The sequence below is a fragment of the Anabrus simplex genome, chromosome 1 (assembly GCF_040414725.1).
Source record: "Anabrus simplex isolate iqAnaSimp1 chromosome 1, ASM4041472v1, whole genome shotgun sequence".
NCBI lineage: Eukaryota > Metazoa > Arthropoda > Insecta > Orthoptera > Tettigoniidae > Anabrus > Anabrus simplex.
In genome coordinates this window covers 267,157,371-267,173,066 of record NC_090265.1, presented here as the reverse complement: position 1 = coordinate 267,173,066, position 15,696 = coordinate 267,157,371, and the positions used below count along the sequence as shown (strand labels likewise).

At 41.2% G+C, this 15,696-nt stretch overlaps 1 protein-coding gene across 3 annotated transcripts in view; it reads left to right on the top strand.

The window, feature by feature from the left end:
- Nedd4 (E3 ubiquitin-protein ligase Nedd4) overlaps positions 1 to 15,696 on the top strand; it is a 592,743-nt gene that overhangs the window by 268,335 nt on the left and 308,712 nt on the right. For all 3 annotated transcript variants that reach the window (XM_067159509.2, XM_067159503.2, XM_067159516.2), the window contains exon 4: positions 1,214 to 1,252. In XM_067159509.2, coding sequence (XP_067015610.1) covers positions 1,214 to 1,252 — 39 coding nt within the window. The remainder of the gene's footprint in view (positions 1 to 1,213; positions 1,253 to 15,696) is intronic.

The window sequence follows — 15,696 nt, the reverse complement described above, 5'->3', positions numbered from 1 at the left end:
CTCTCTAGGCCTAAGGAGTGTTTCATTTTCAAGCCCTTCTTGGCCCTTGTCTTCCTTTGGCCGATACCTTCATTTTTTGACGTGTCGGATCCTTTCTATTTTTTTCCCCCCTCTCCCTGATGAGTGTTTTATAGAGGATGGTTGCCTAGTTGTACTTCCTCTTAAAACAATGATCACCACCATCATCGGTCTCAGGTGATGATGCTCCACAAAATTACAAAAATACTGTGCATTAACAGTTTGTCTTTGCAGTAAGACATGTGTTAGGATGACACCATCGCAGTTGTAGACAAGAATCACCATAACTTTCATGTTCGTAGGGGTCTGACAAACTTTTGTTTTTGTGGTTAGCCATAATGACATCACTTGTAGGATTGGGGTTTAATTTCAGGTTTGTATGATCTGGCCCATATCTCATCAAGTGCAGTAGTACGGCATAAGAAATAGTCTCCTTCATGACCATAGCACTCCAAGTGAGTTTGAGTGACATCATTTTGTAACCATCGCTGTGCTTCCATTAAGTCATGCAGAACCTACTGATCTAACATTTTTCGCGTGATCAGGCACTTCTTTAGAATATGCAGCACAGTTGTATTTGATAATCCATCTTGTGACTTAACTCTAAAATTGTCTGTCATTGATCTGCATCCAATAGTGTGGCAAGAGGCTGCACTTCCTCTTCGCTGGCACTAGGGTGACCTTACTGAGCCATGTCCGCCACGCTTTCGCATCTCTCATTGAAAGATCTAACCCACCTTGCTGTTGTTCTGTATGGTAATGCTGTTTCACCATATGCTTCACGAAGACCTTCATGATATTGTCTTGCTGTGTGGCCATGGGCACATTGAATTTTCAGCCAACATCGCTGTTCATGTTTTGTAAACATAGTGAATACACGACGCACAGCAGTTTAGACCAGCATCTTGCACAAGACTGGCCTCTTCTTGCCACAGCATTGTTGTGTTTAAACGAGTAGGCGATTCAATTTACAGTGAGGTAGATTAGACATAGAGTAACATGTGATAGAAGTGACAATTATTAATTCTGTTTCGTTTAGCATCCACAGTGGTGTTGTCACTATTAAGGTTCCAACCCACATATTTTAAAAATATAGAGGAAAGCTGAACTTCTTTTTCTTGTTAATAATGTTTTTCAGTTACATTTTTTATTTGTTTGCAATTTTTGAACTGATGTGAAAATTTTTCTTTTCCAGACTCTGAATCCGCAGTGGAATGAAGAATTCATATTTAGAGTGAGTTGATTATATTAATTTATTGTTCATTTTTCATTTATACAAGTGTAAGAGAGGGCCGTGAGCCTTAACTTCGCCACAAATGAAGGCATGAAATAAATAAATAATACAATTATATTTATGCATGTGACTAGCCTTAGTACCCGGCATTGCCCGGTTGGTTTTTGAATGTTTACTTTTAAGATTAGTATTACTAATTAGTTATGTGTGAAGTGAATATTTAGAGAATTCAGTTTTTGGATATTGATTTTTACCATCTATTATGTAGTGTTAGAGTTATTTAGATGTGTTTGATTTCAAGGTTTAGATTATTTAAATTTAGAGTAAAACTTTATCCTTGTGGAAGCTCAAATTTACTCGAAGTATCCTTTCAAGAAGATAATTAGTGATAACTGCATGTATTCATCCGTCGTGCTATAGGTATGATCTACACGATTTCAACTGTCTTTGAGACTGTCACCAATCAGCCTTCTAAAGTTCAAAACTTCATGGTTGTTCTGTATTGAACTGAGAATCACACAAGTAATTTTAATGTAAGGAAATCCACCTTTTCAATACTGGATGGACTGGCAATGGGGTCACCAGCTTCGGGGATCTTAGCAGAAATATATCTAGATTTCTTAGAACATACAACATACAATAATTGACAACGATGATACTTTTGCCAGTGTTCTATTTTGGTCTAGATACGTCGATGATACTTCGGTAATACTAGACAATAAGACTACTAGCGCTACCTCTACTCATGACAACCTCAACAGTATAGATCCAGATATTAAATTCACCCTGAGTCAGAATCCAACAAACAAATCAATTTTCTAGACCTCACGATAAGCAGTCTCCCATCCTCCCTAACATACAGTATATATAGAAAACCCACACAAACTGCTACAACCATAAGACAGGATTCTACACATCCTTGCACACAAAAATGTGCTACTTATAATAGCATGGTCGACTGCGCATTTAAAATACCAATGTCAAAGACAAATTTAAAGAAAGAATTAGACACAATCCATTCCATTGCCAAATTTAAATGACTGTTTCATAGAAAGAAAATTAATAAATTCAAGCATCGACTAATACAACATTAGAAAAAGAAAAACCCAACCCTATTACATATTCTACCCTCACTTTCAACAAAAACGTTTACAGTATCACCAGCATTTTTAAGAAACATAATATCTCAAGATATCCTTTTGTACCAGTAATAGGAATGTGGAAATAATACATAACTCCAACACAATAAACAAAAATAACACCGTCTTGAGGTCAGGGGTATACCGGTTTAGTTGCAATAACTGCAGTTCCTCGTACATAGGACAGACAGGAAGAAACTTCAAAATTAGGTACATGGAACACGTCAATGCTATTAAATACAATAGGTTTTCGGCAGTGGGCCAACGTATTCATATAGACATAGAGATTCTCGGGACCTTAGAGAAAGGCCCTCTCCTAGATGTCACCGAAAATTGCTTCATGCACCTCGATCAGTTTTTCAACCCCAATTTAATCCTAAATGAAATTTCTGAGAAACCCAAGGTTCTTTACGACTTTCTTATTACGGTTCTTAAAGGTATTAAGTTTTCGAGAAAGCGTTCGATCTTCCACGCATTACATATCGCCCTCCCTTGCCATACATCCCAACTGCATTGCCCGGCAGACCCGCCTCCAACACCCCACCCCCGTAGGGGTAGTTCCTCCCCTCTCCCATCTATCTCTACTCTACCCCCACAAACCAGCTCCAGTTGTTAACTCCTCTCCATAGAGTAAGCTTCTTGGCACACTGCGGCAAGGTGAGTCTCACACTATAACTCTCTATATATTTGCTTCATATGACTTGCCCTTTATAGAACACCATATTAAAATCATCTCCCCCTTTTCTCTAGGTTTCACGTTCCGCTTGAACCGAGAAACCTTGGTTCTACATAACATCCTAGGGCCTACATGTACACTGAAAACCACCTTTCGACATGCTTAGTACAATTTTAAGATAAGAAGACTATGCCACCAACAGCGCTCAAATTATTCCTCAGTGCCGCATTTCACTTCGAATAAGACACTTACCAAAGATTTTAATGTGTTCGTTAAGCTTTATCATACCAAAGCCCAACTTCACAGAAAGTGCCTCAACTTATGTACCAAGACAACATAAGACAATTACGCTGCCACGCATAGCAATCCACATATATTTTATATAAACTACTTTAAATGTGTGTCATTATATAAATTTTTACCAAGTGTGTGTATATCGTTGCTATATGTGAATTTATTCTTTTGCTTGGTTTTACGAAAACTTGAAGATGACATTGAAAACATGTTGAAACCGGTACCTTCATAATAATAATGTTGTAGTATAACCTATGTGCAACAGTTTATTAAAAAAGTATGTATTGAAAAAGGTGGATTCCCTTAGATTAAAATTACTTGTGTGACCAGTCAGCCTTGCGACCCCAAAAGCAATGGATTCAACACTAATCTCGGTCATTTTAGACTATTTACTATTAAACCACATTCAGCCTCCCGTCTCATTGGAGGCTAAACATGGACTTAAACGGTATTCAGAGTGTCATAGTTCGTCTCGGCGACACATGAACAATTTATTCAACATTAATATTTGTTATTTTCCATTATTTTTAAATACCATCCCCTCCCATTCTCCATCCCCAGCAGAGGTTGGTATGTTCCACCTCCATAGTATTCTTTTTCCAGATGGTAAGTCATATGTGTACTAAATTTTGTTGAGATCTATTCTGGAATATACCCACATACACCCATCCAGAGTGTCACAGTTCAACTCAGCAACCTTGTAAACGATGGTATTCGACATTACTATCAGTCATTTTCGTTTATTTTCACCACTTCCGCTAGGAGTGTTAGGGGTGTTTTATCCGACAGTATTTGTTTCAGATAGTAAGTCATATGTGTACCAATTTTGTATGAGGGCTATGTCAGAAGAAACACTCATACATCTGTAATTTCGGTCATTTTGGACAATTTCTTTTCCACCCGTTCTCATCTCCATGCCGATGGGGGCTGAAGATGGACTTCAACGATGTCTGGAATGTGAATGTTCTTCTCAGCGAACCCGAAAAATGTGGATTCGACACTATTTTCGATTATTTTTGTATTCCAAACCCCTCACGCCCATTCCTAAGGGTGCTAGAGGTGCCTTGCCCCCACATGGTTAGTCTCCTGATAGTAAATCATAAGTGTACAAAGTTTGATTCAAATCACCTCAGTAGTCCTTAAAACTATCGTTTCAACACTATTAGTGGTAGTTTTTATTTATATTTGCATTTCACCACTTTCCCTAAAGTTTCTAGGTCCGGGCTGAGTGGCTCAGATGGTTAAGGCGCTGGCCTTCTGACCCCAACTTGGCAGGTTCGATCCTGGCTCAGTCCGGTGGCATTTGAATGTGCTCAAATATGGCAGCCTTGTGTTGGTAGATTTACTGGCATGTAAAAGAACTCCTGTAGGACTAAATTCTGGCACCTTGGCATCTCCGAAAACTGCAAAAGAATAGTTAGTGGGACGTAAAGCAAATAATATTATTATTATTATTATTATTATTATTATTATTATTATTATTATTATTATTATTATTATTATTATTATTATTATTATTAAAGTTTCTAGGGGTGTCTCGTCCCCACCGTATTTTTCACACGTAGTAAGTAATATTTGGACCAAATTTAGTTGGCAGCCATGCTGGAAAATAAACAAATACATCCATAATCTCGGTCATTTTGGTTATTTTATTTTTTTGCCCTTTCTCATTCCTGACCCCAAAAGCTGTGGATTCGACACTATTTCCAAATTTTATATCTCATGGCTCCCCTACTAAGGGTGCTAGAGGTGTCTTATTCCCACGCGGTTAGTCTCCTGGTAGTAGGTCATATGTGTACCAAGTTTGGTATAAATTGCTCCCAGTAGTCCTGAAAACTATGGTTCCAGACTAATATCAGTCGTTTTTATTTATATGTATATTTCACCTCCACCTTTGGCGGGTCTAGCTGTTTCTTTCCCCAACAGAATTTTTCACAAATAGTAAGAAATATTTGTACCAAATTTAGTTGTCAGTTATGCTGGAAAATACAAAAATACATCCAATATCTCTGTCATTTTGGTCATTTCATTTTTCATTTTTTCTCGCCCCTATATCGAAGGTTGATGAACTTGAATTTAAAAAATTCTGGAGTGACACTATTCATCTCAGCAACCCCAAAAACTATGGATTCAACTCTAATTATTATTATTATTATTATTATTATTATTATTATTATTATTATTATTATTATTATTATTATCTCATCTCACTCGCCCCCACCCTAAAGGGGCTGAAATTGGACTTTAAAAATTTGGAGTGTCATTATTCCTCTTAGCGACCCCGAAAACTATGGATTAAACACTATTTTCGACTATTTTTATATCTCCATCCTTGCTTGACCCCTACCCGTAAGGGATAAAAAAATGTCACTTCACCTCGGCAACCCCCAAAACTATGGTTTCGACTCTATTTTTGATTATTTTTGTATTGCCCCCATTGACCCCCACCCCTAGGGGATAAAAAGTCCGGAGTGTCACTTTTCATCTCAGTGACCCAGAGAACTATGGATTCAACACTATTTTTCGATTATTTTTATATTTCCCCTCCCCCCCACTTGATCCCATTCTTAAGGGATAAAAAAGTCCGGAGTGTCACTAGTCCTCTCAGCGACTCCGAAAACTATGGATTCGACACTATTTTAGATTATTTTTATATCTCACTCCCCCCTTACCTCCACCCCAAATGGGGCTGAAATTAGACTTTTAAAAATCCGGAGTGTCACTATTCATCTTGGCGACCCCGAGAACTGTGGGTTCAACATTATTTTCATTTATTTTTATATCTCGCTACCCCCTCGCCCCCGACACCAAAGGGGGCTGAATTTGGACTTTAAAAAAATCCTCATTGTTACTACTTATCTCAGCGACCTCTAATATGGATTTGAGACTGTTTTCGATTATTTTCATAACTCAGCTCCCTCACCTTTAAGGGTGCTTTTGGTGTCTTTGCCCCATGAGGTTTGTCTCCTGATACTAAGTCACAAGTGTACCAAGTTTTGTTGAAATTGCTTTACTGGTTTCGGAGATATAATACATATCCACCTACAATGACATTTATATATATATAGACCTATAGATATATTACATAGACTTGCCTTTGCTCGTTGAGAACCCCCAGTTGCTCTTCGTTAGGAGTGGGTGATAACTCGTGTCATTCTGCTGTTGATATTCTATATTTTTCACAGTTTCTTCAAACTGGGTAGACCTGCCAATGTTGGTCCATGACATGAAAGTATATCTCAAACACGGCATGTTGGATTGCTATGTCTACATAACGGGCATAAGAATGAACTTCCTATCAAGAAAGGTACTTTATAAAACATGGCGGCATGTTCCCATCCTTGTATATACAGCGACAATCTGTCTATCAAGTCGATCCAATCTTGGTGCGGCTTTGCAATTTAATAAAATTACATAAAATTACTCATAGTAATAAAAGTACCTATTTGATTTCATCCAAACCACTTCATAATCCCTCTCAAAAGTAATAAGAACAAATTGTCAAATTTTCAGCAAAATCGGTCCAGTAGTTTTTGAGTCTATTAATCTCAAATATACCAACATTCAATTTTATATGTATAGATTATTTTGCAATTGATTCTTAACATCATAATGAGATATTGAAGGAATTTATTAATTTGCTGAACTGAGTGGCTCTGATGGTAGAAGTGTTCCTTCTTGATGAACCCAACGTGGTGGGTTTGAATCAATGTTCAGTGGTATTTGAAGGTGTTCAAATATGTCAGCCTTATATCAGTAGGTTGACTAATTTATTACGAGGGTAGTCCCAAAAATAAGTATTTTTTTTTTTAAATACAAAGAACCATTTTTTTCTATAATATTTACATCACTTTAAAGGTTGAATGTTTATCTATTTGTCTACACAATCGCCATTTTGGTCGATTGTTTGGTCTCGGGTGTGAAGTGGAATGCCCAGGCTTTGTCATCTGTGACAGTTGAATCCAAGAAGTTGTCCTTTTTGTCTGCATAGCGGCAAGGAAATTCACGGGAAGAATCAACTCGTTGCCACCTATGGTCTTCCATCAGTATTTGCGGGTACCTATCTTGCACACACCTTTCGATATTACAACTTTTCGGTTAAAATCCTGTGAATGGTGCTTTGGGAAACCTCAAGAACCAAAATGCAGTGATCATCCAGAGTGATCCATCGATCTTCACTCATGGTTTGCTCAACCTTCGTGACTGTCTTTTTGAAATCGATGGTCTCTTGCCCCTTTGTTTATCGTTAATTTCATTACGACTGGCTGTAAACATTCTACACCACTTGCGAATATTTTTGACATCCATGCATGACTTGCCACACTTCTGTCAATTGGCAATGAATGTAAGTCGGTTCAACGTGTTTTACATCGAAAAACCGAATAACTGCGTAACTTCACACTGGCGGTAGTGTCCCATTGAAAGCTCGATTCTCAACAGCTGTCAAGCCAAGACCGAGTGTCCCAGCGAGGTGCGCTCATGTTCGTTTGGGAGTGCGGGAGGCACTCATCACAACGGTGTAGCCAACAGCCGCACAAACAATTTTTTATATTTATAAAAAAATAAGAGACCTCATTTTTTGGGAATACCATCATAATTTCCTTTACAGTTTCTGTGGTAAGGATGAGAAATTATTTTGTACAACTTTTTAAGTGGAATGCTTTTGACGCACGTGCGATAAACTGATATAACTTGAAAGCAATATTCTCTCACCCATGGGTAAATAATGCAAGTATCGAGCTTGAATTATTATTATTACATCATATGTACAAAATTGTGAAACACATTGTAACTTCCAGAATGGTACTGGGTAGACGAGAACGATTAAGGTTTTATGTGTGTTTAATTTGTAAATAATACTCGGTTTCTAACGATTTAAAGATAAGAGGTATAGAACTAAATGAGGCCACAACACTAGTTGCAAATCGAGGATTGTGGCGACGTTTAGTAAATTCTCAGAGGCTTGCAGACTGAACGCTGAAAGGCATAACAGTCTATAATGATAATGTATGTATGTATGTAATGTATGTATGTATAATACCAATATAAAAAAGGTCCAGCTAACTCTTTCCTGGCTGCCAGCATTTCGCCCCCGTGTGCCAAGTTGGGCTCATCGGTTGGTAAATAGCACAGCCTCCAAATAGATGTGAATAAATAACTGTACCAACTGAAGCATTTTGTGTGCGTCTTTGTGTATACGTTAACTGGCGACCGTGACAGGACATAAACATTTACGAGTAAATACGAGTGTAAGTGTGTCGTAGATTAAAATGAAAGTAATACTAGAGAATATGTCACTGAAACAACTAAAGGATGAACCCACCAAGAGGAATCTCCTGATGACTGGGAAGAAAAAAAAAACAATGCTACAGACGGGAAGATTTCGAGGAAAAAGGAGATCCCGAAAAGTTTTCATCGAACTCGACGAAGATTTGAAGACAGAAGAAGAGGTAAATATAACCAAAATATGTTCTAACCTAAAGACTATGATGCGGGCACTAAATAACATCATTTCAGACATAAATGACAAAGTTTCAGACGTCAATTCTGGCCTAACAGGACAGATCACAGATCAAATTTCGAAAGTAAATAAGAAATTTTCAGACATAAATGACAAACTTTCAGGCAAAATTTCCCGAGCTAACTCGGTTTTAACCAGACCGATAGCACAAGTGTACACATGGGTTTAAAATTTAGAACAGGGCCTAGAATCGAAAATTCCAACCGTAAATGATGAAATTTCATCACAAATTAGCGACGTCACCAATCGGTTAACACAGCAGATATCGGACATCAGGTCAAAACTGGGACAGGTTGATCCAGCCAGCTGGAAGGGGATATCTTGGACCTCAAGGAGGAGGTGAAAATCAAGGTTTCCGGCATAAAGCAACAGGTTGAGGGGAGGATTTCTAACATCGAGGGAAATCTTGAAAGCCATATATCTGCAAAATCTTGAGAGCTGTACTTCTGATCTTGAAGGAAGGTTAGAAAATCTGTTTTCGACCATCAAGGGAGATATGCAGAATATAAGGAAAAACATCCTTCATGCAGTAGAAGATAGATAAAACTTCATGCAGTAGAAGATAGATAAAACAAACATGACGTATTACCACACCTCTAACCCCCTCAAAGCTAACCAGCAATACAGCACACCTAGACCCGAAGGCGATTATAGAGAGCCTTCCACAATACCATAGGCAACTGGAGGAGAACCCTACCAGCTTCATCGAGGGATCGATCAGCTTATTAGGAAGGACTAATTTACCAGAAGACATCTTCGTGCAACTCATCATACTGCGATTAAAGGGGCAAGCTGCTATGGTGGAACAACTTGAAGGGTTTAAATCTAAACTGGACGGACTTCAAGAGGGAATTCCTCACTAGGTTTAATTCTGAAGGGGTGAAGAGCTCCGTGAAAAGGAAGCTACTGACTGAGGCATTGCCCACTGGCATGAGAGCTAGCACCTTCGTCCTACAGAAATACAAACTCTTCAAGTGCCTGCACCCGGAAGGAAGTGAAAACGAGATCTTACCAGATATCACAGAGCTACTTCACGATAAGATCTGACCCCTAGTGAAAGTACCACAACCCAGATCCTTTGATGATCTACGCAGAATCATCGCCCAGCTGGAGGAGGAACACAAGAGCAGAGCTACGCAAGAGACCAGCACAGTTAGGAAATGCTACCAGTGTGGAAGAGCGGGACACCTGAAGAACAAGTGCCCAGCCTTGACGTCGGAGAAACTAGGTCTGGCCCATTCTGGATTAAGTGGGGATGGGACTGGGATCAGGAATGCGCCTCAAGACCTGACGGACAAGCAACCCTGGTCAAGTAGAAAAGGGATTGGTCAGATTGTGAGTAGAACAGGCCAACCCTGCCCATCTGTCATCTTAACGATTGGCTACAAGAATTTTTCAGCCATACTTGACAGCCGAGCAAGCGATTCATTTGTCAACGGGACTGTTGCCAGATTACTACCGCCTATGAAGTCTCGCCACCTCGGAAGGTAGTGGGAGCAGCCGGTGGGTAACCTATTTCATCCAAGGATAGACTAACCTAACTGCTAAATGTATGCGTATGCCTATTGTAATTGACATTGCAGTGATTCAGTACCTGACACCTGACATCATATTAGGTAATGATGTTCTGGTGGAATACAAGGTGATCCTGGACTATGCAGCTCATGAGGTCTTTTTGGGAAAAGACATCTGAGGGTCGCCTGGCACGATGGAAATCACCGGACTCTCAAGGATACGGAAGTCGACGTAGACCTAGGAGATATCCAGTTAACACATCTTTGACCGAGTAAAGAAGAGGAGCTGAGACACACCTTAAAGGACTTCCTGGAAGTCATCACCAATAAAATAGGACGGAATACCACGGTAACGCACATCATTGAATGCAGCGCTTTCTCACCCATTAAGCAACGTCCATATCCAATCAACCTAGATAAGCGCAACTTCGTCATCCAGAAGATTCAAGAGATGGAAGGGCAAGGGTCTCATCGAACCCTCTACATCCTGTTGGGCTTAACCCATCATCGTACTGAAGAAGAATAATGGTGAGTATCGACTGTGTGTGGACTTCCGCGTGTTGGACAAGAAGACTGTTAGTGATGCCTACCCCAAGCCTGATCTGAAAGACTCGCTGAAACAAGTAAGTGGGTCTAGGATTTTCAGCACGCTGGATCTCAACTCTGGATACTGGCAAGTGAAGGTAGAGGTAAGTTCTAGACCACTGACCGCCTTCATGACACAGAGAGGATTGTACCAGTTTGCAGTAATGCCCTTTGGATTGAAGAATGGTCCTGCCACCTTCATGCGACTTACGGATAAGGTATTATCATGATATGTCGGAGATTTTTGTCAAGTGTATCTTGAAGACATTTTAATTCACAGCAAGAATTCCCAAGAACACCTTGTACATCTGAGGAAAGTACTGGAACAACTGAAGATTCATGGACCGACTTGCCAACTGGAGAAGTGCCACTTCGCCCAGTCCTGCATTGAATATCTTGGCCATGTCCTGAAGGCTTAGAAAGGCAACCAGAGAAGAATTGAGCTATCGAAGAATCTGAACGCCCGCGGACCAAGCGACAAGTACGTCAGTTCCTTGGCTTGTGTGGATGGTATAGTAGCTTCGTGCCGCACTTTGAAGAGAAGGCAATACCACTCACCGATCTACTCCATAACAACAGCCTGTTCTCATGGACCAGCAAGGAAGAGACAGCATTCCAAGGCATTAAGGCTGCGATACGCAATGCTTCCGGTCTAGTCCATCCGGTCCCTCAACGGAAGATGTGCCTGCACACGGACGCCAGTGACTCCGGCTTAGGATCAGTGTTATTCCAGGAGAGGAGTGACTGAGGAAGGGATATCGTCTAATATGCCAGCAGGAAGCTATCTCCGACTGAACAACGCTACTGCAGGCCAAGAAGGAAGCCTTAGCCATGGTGTGGGCCATGGGCAAATTCAGAGGCTACTTGGATGGAAGGAAGTTCCAGCTCTACGCCGATAATGCCGCTCTCATATGGTTAAACTCGGTCTCTGGCTCAAAATCTAAATTGATGCTATGGACTCTGTTAATCACAGAATTTGATTTCGATGTGTGTCACGTCCCAGGACCGACAAACATAAGAGCAGACAGCTTATCTAGGCACCCGGCGATAGAACCTAAAGCTAGGAGCACCATTGTCGAAAGGGAGTTTCCACGAAAACACTAGAGTGAGTCTAAGGAACCTGTCCTTATTACCGTCACGAAGGAACTTGATCTGGGAATGATCAAACAGTGGCAGGAACAAGACAAGCCCTGTAGGACCATGACGCAGTGGATTAGGAGACAGAACACCGATAGTCAACTTGTCCCAAGGGAATTCAAGATGTGTTACAAGAACTTCTGGTTTGACGGAGGACTCTTGATGCACAGGTCGCACCTCTCTGACATGCCTGCAGTAGTGGTGATTCCCAGACAGCACACGACGGACATCCTCGAGAAGTTCCACAACACTGAAGCCGGCCATCTAGGAGGCGAAGAGACATATCAGTCTATCTGACGAAGATTCTTCTGGGTCAACATGCGGAAAGACATCCTGGACTACGTTATGGGGTGCTATATCTTTGCCTGCACCAAGGCGAGCAACAGGAAGGCAGATTCCAGCCAACGAGGAAGACGGGCACAACGTCGGTCTTCACAAGATGGATTGAGGCCTTTCCGGTACCTGAAGCCACGACGGGACGGATCACCAGCCTGCTATAAGACGAGATATTCAGCCGCTACCGTTATCCACTGTGCATTCTGTCAGACAATGGGAGTCAGTTCACGTCGAGAAAGTGGCAGCAAATTATGATCGAATGGGGTGTGGAGCACTGGACCACCCCTATCTACAGCCCAAGGGCCAGTCCAACAGAACGACGAAACCAGGAGCTGAAAGGGATGCTACGGGTCCACCTGATAGACAAAGAATGTCGACTGTGGGACCGTCACATACCGCAGTCACTCTTTGCCCTGCGACGACGCATCATCCATTTCACCGGCTATTCCCCAGCGAAGCTGTTCCTTGGTTGACAGCTATACGGCACCGGGGATTGGGAGAATCGTCCATTATCCACTTCGGGTCAAATGATGCAACTGTTTCCCTGGCGGCAGCAGCAGAACATCACGGAGAAGTAAGCTTTGGCCGAAAAGAGATCCCTTACCCAGGCCAAGGCTCAAGATGTCGAAGAGACCCAGATCTTCCTACCAGGCCAACAAGTACTGTGACGTAACCACCCAGTCAATAATAAGATTGGAGGGTTTCACGCTGGTCTTGCATCCAAGGGGTTGGTCCAATCGAGATGTATAAACAGCTGGGCTATGGGGTCTACTTACTAAAGATCAACCCTCCTATCGAGGTCCACGCATTGGAGTTGTGGCGAGTCACCCAATCGCTGCGCATACAGAATAAGCCTGGAGGACAGGCTACTAATGACACGCTGGTTATCGTGGGGAGAACGCATTGACTATCATCGAGGAAGAGGCTGGCAGCGAGGCAACCCCGACCCTGGACACGGTACAAGCTCGTCAAGAGGAGGAGAGCACTGGCAACCATGAGTTAACTTATCCACAAAGACGCACATGAAATGTTGGTACAGTTATTTACTCACATCTATTTACAAATTAAACATACATAACCTTAATCACTGCTGTCACTCTCAAAGTACACACATCCACAAAGCCGCCATTTTTGACAATTGCCTATCACTGCACATGGAGATTGCAACCTTAAAACACAGTTGAAACAGATGACTGCTAAAAACCATGTCACAACACGTGGTCACAAGTATAACCTGTTAACTCATAACTCTTCTCTACCGTGAAGATCGCCTCCTTATATATGTGCCTGGCCAGGCTTCTGGAAAGATACATACAAAAAATACCTTCTAGAAAATTCTATAGGTCTTCTTCTCCTCCTTCTTCTTCTTCTTCTTCTTCTTCTTCTTCTTCTTCTTCTTCTTCTTCTTCTTCTTCTTCTTCTTTTCCTTCATGGGGCCTCTAAATATTAGTTGCTGATTAGCGTCGACCTCTAAGATCTTTTGCTACCATGTTTTTCCTTCATTCCCACCCAGATATACCTGCTCCCTTCACAAAGCTGCAGGTTGTTCTTATTGGGTCGTCTTGGATTTTTTTCTCTCTCTCTTCACATAGTAGTCCTAGAGTGGAGAGTTCTACCCAGCACCTCACATTCGAAAAGTATGTGTTCAGCTGATTCCTCTGCTTCATTGCATTTTCTACATTATATTGTCTCATATTCTATTCTATGTAGGTGTTCTTTCAGATGGCAGTGTCCTGTCAACAGTCCTACTACCCATCTTATATTCTCTCTGCTGAGTTTCAGCATTTCTTTAGTATGCTTCTTGTTTGGTCCTTTTAGCAGTTCCTTTGCAAGCCTGCATCCTGGAGTATTTTTTCAGTTCTCCATTTGTTTCTTTTGTGCCCATTTTCCTATGCAGTATTGGGCTTGTCCATAGGAAATCCTGCACACAGGTTCTGGGCCCACAAAATATGTTTCTGTCCCTTTCCTGGCCAGTGTATCTGCCTTTTCATGTCCTGGTACCCATATTATTTTGACAATGTTGTACTTCGAGAGCTTCAGAAGAAGTGAATTGCAATACCAGACAATTCTGGATATTATCTGGACTGCTTCTAGTGCCTTAATGGCTGCTTGGCTGGCCATAAAAATGAAAATGTTCTTATTCCTATAGTTCATTTTCAGATTTTCTTCAAGCCATGTTGTGATAGCTATCATTTCAGCTTGAAAGACTGTAGTATGTTTGCCCAGGCTCGTCTGAATTGATCTCTCAGGTCTTCTCCCATTGATCCCTCCTTCTGTGCCATCGATAGTCTTTGAGCCATCAGTCCACCACACTATATCTTCTTTTTCAGTATTCCATTTGTTGATATCCCAGTCTTATTTTATTATCTGGGTCTCAGATGGTTTCTCAGAGTTGTACTTTGGTATCATATGATCAGAAGGCATGTGTAGAACTTCCTCTGTTAATACTCTGTTAATTTTACAGTGTCCTAGATTGGGTCTTTGTGCATTCCAGCACTCTGATTGTGCCAAACTATATGAACTCATACTAGCCTGTCCTTTTATGAAATTGTATAGTGATGGGAGGTCTAGTAAAGTATTCAAGGCTTCTGTTGCATAGTTCTCATAGCCCCAGTTATGGCTATACATGCCATTCTCTGTAGGCTATCCAATTTGCTGACTTTACCTTCACTTACTTTCTACCACCAGATGATTGCAGCATAGGCCATCAACGGTCTAATGATTATTGTATATATTCACATTACCATTGATGGTTTTAGGCCCCATGTCTTCCTGACGGCTCTTTTACATGCATACAGCAAGTTCTTGGCCCGGGCTATGTTCCTTTCTATATGTGGATTCCAGGTTAGATTTTTGTCTAACACTACACCTAGGTGCAGTGCCTGTTCTTCCATATATATATCTTGTCCAAATAGCTTCAATGTTCTCTTTCCCTCTAATTTTCTCCTTCTTGTAAAAGGGACCAGAGTTATCTTGTTCGGGTTGACTGATAGTTGTTCTTCCCGACACCAGTTCTCCACAAGGGTTAAGTGATCTTTGCTTGAGGTCCTGGATAACACTCATCACCTTACCTTGTACCACAATCACTAGGTCATCTGCGTATCCTTGTGTATACAAACCCTGTACATAGAGCATAGCTATGATTTTGTTCACCACGAGGCTCCACAGCAGAGGCGAAAGAACGCTCCCGGAGCACAGCCTCGGATGGCCCTAACCGTCAGCGTTTCTTCAAACAGGGTTGC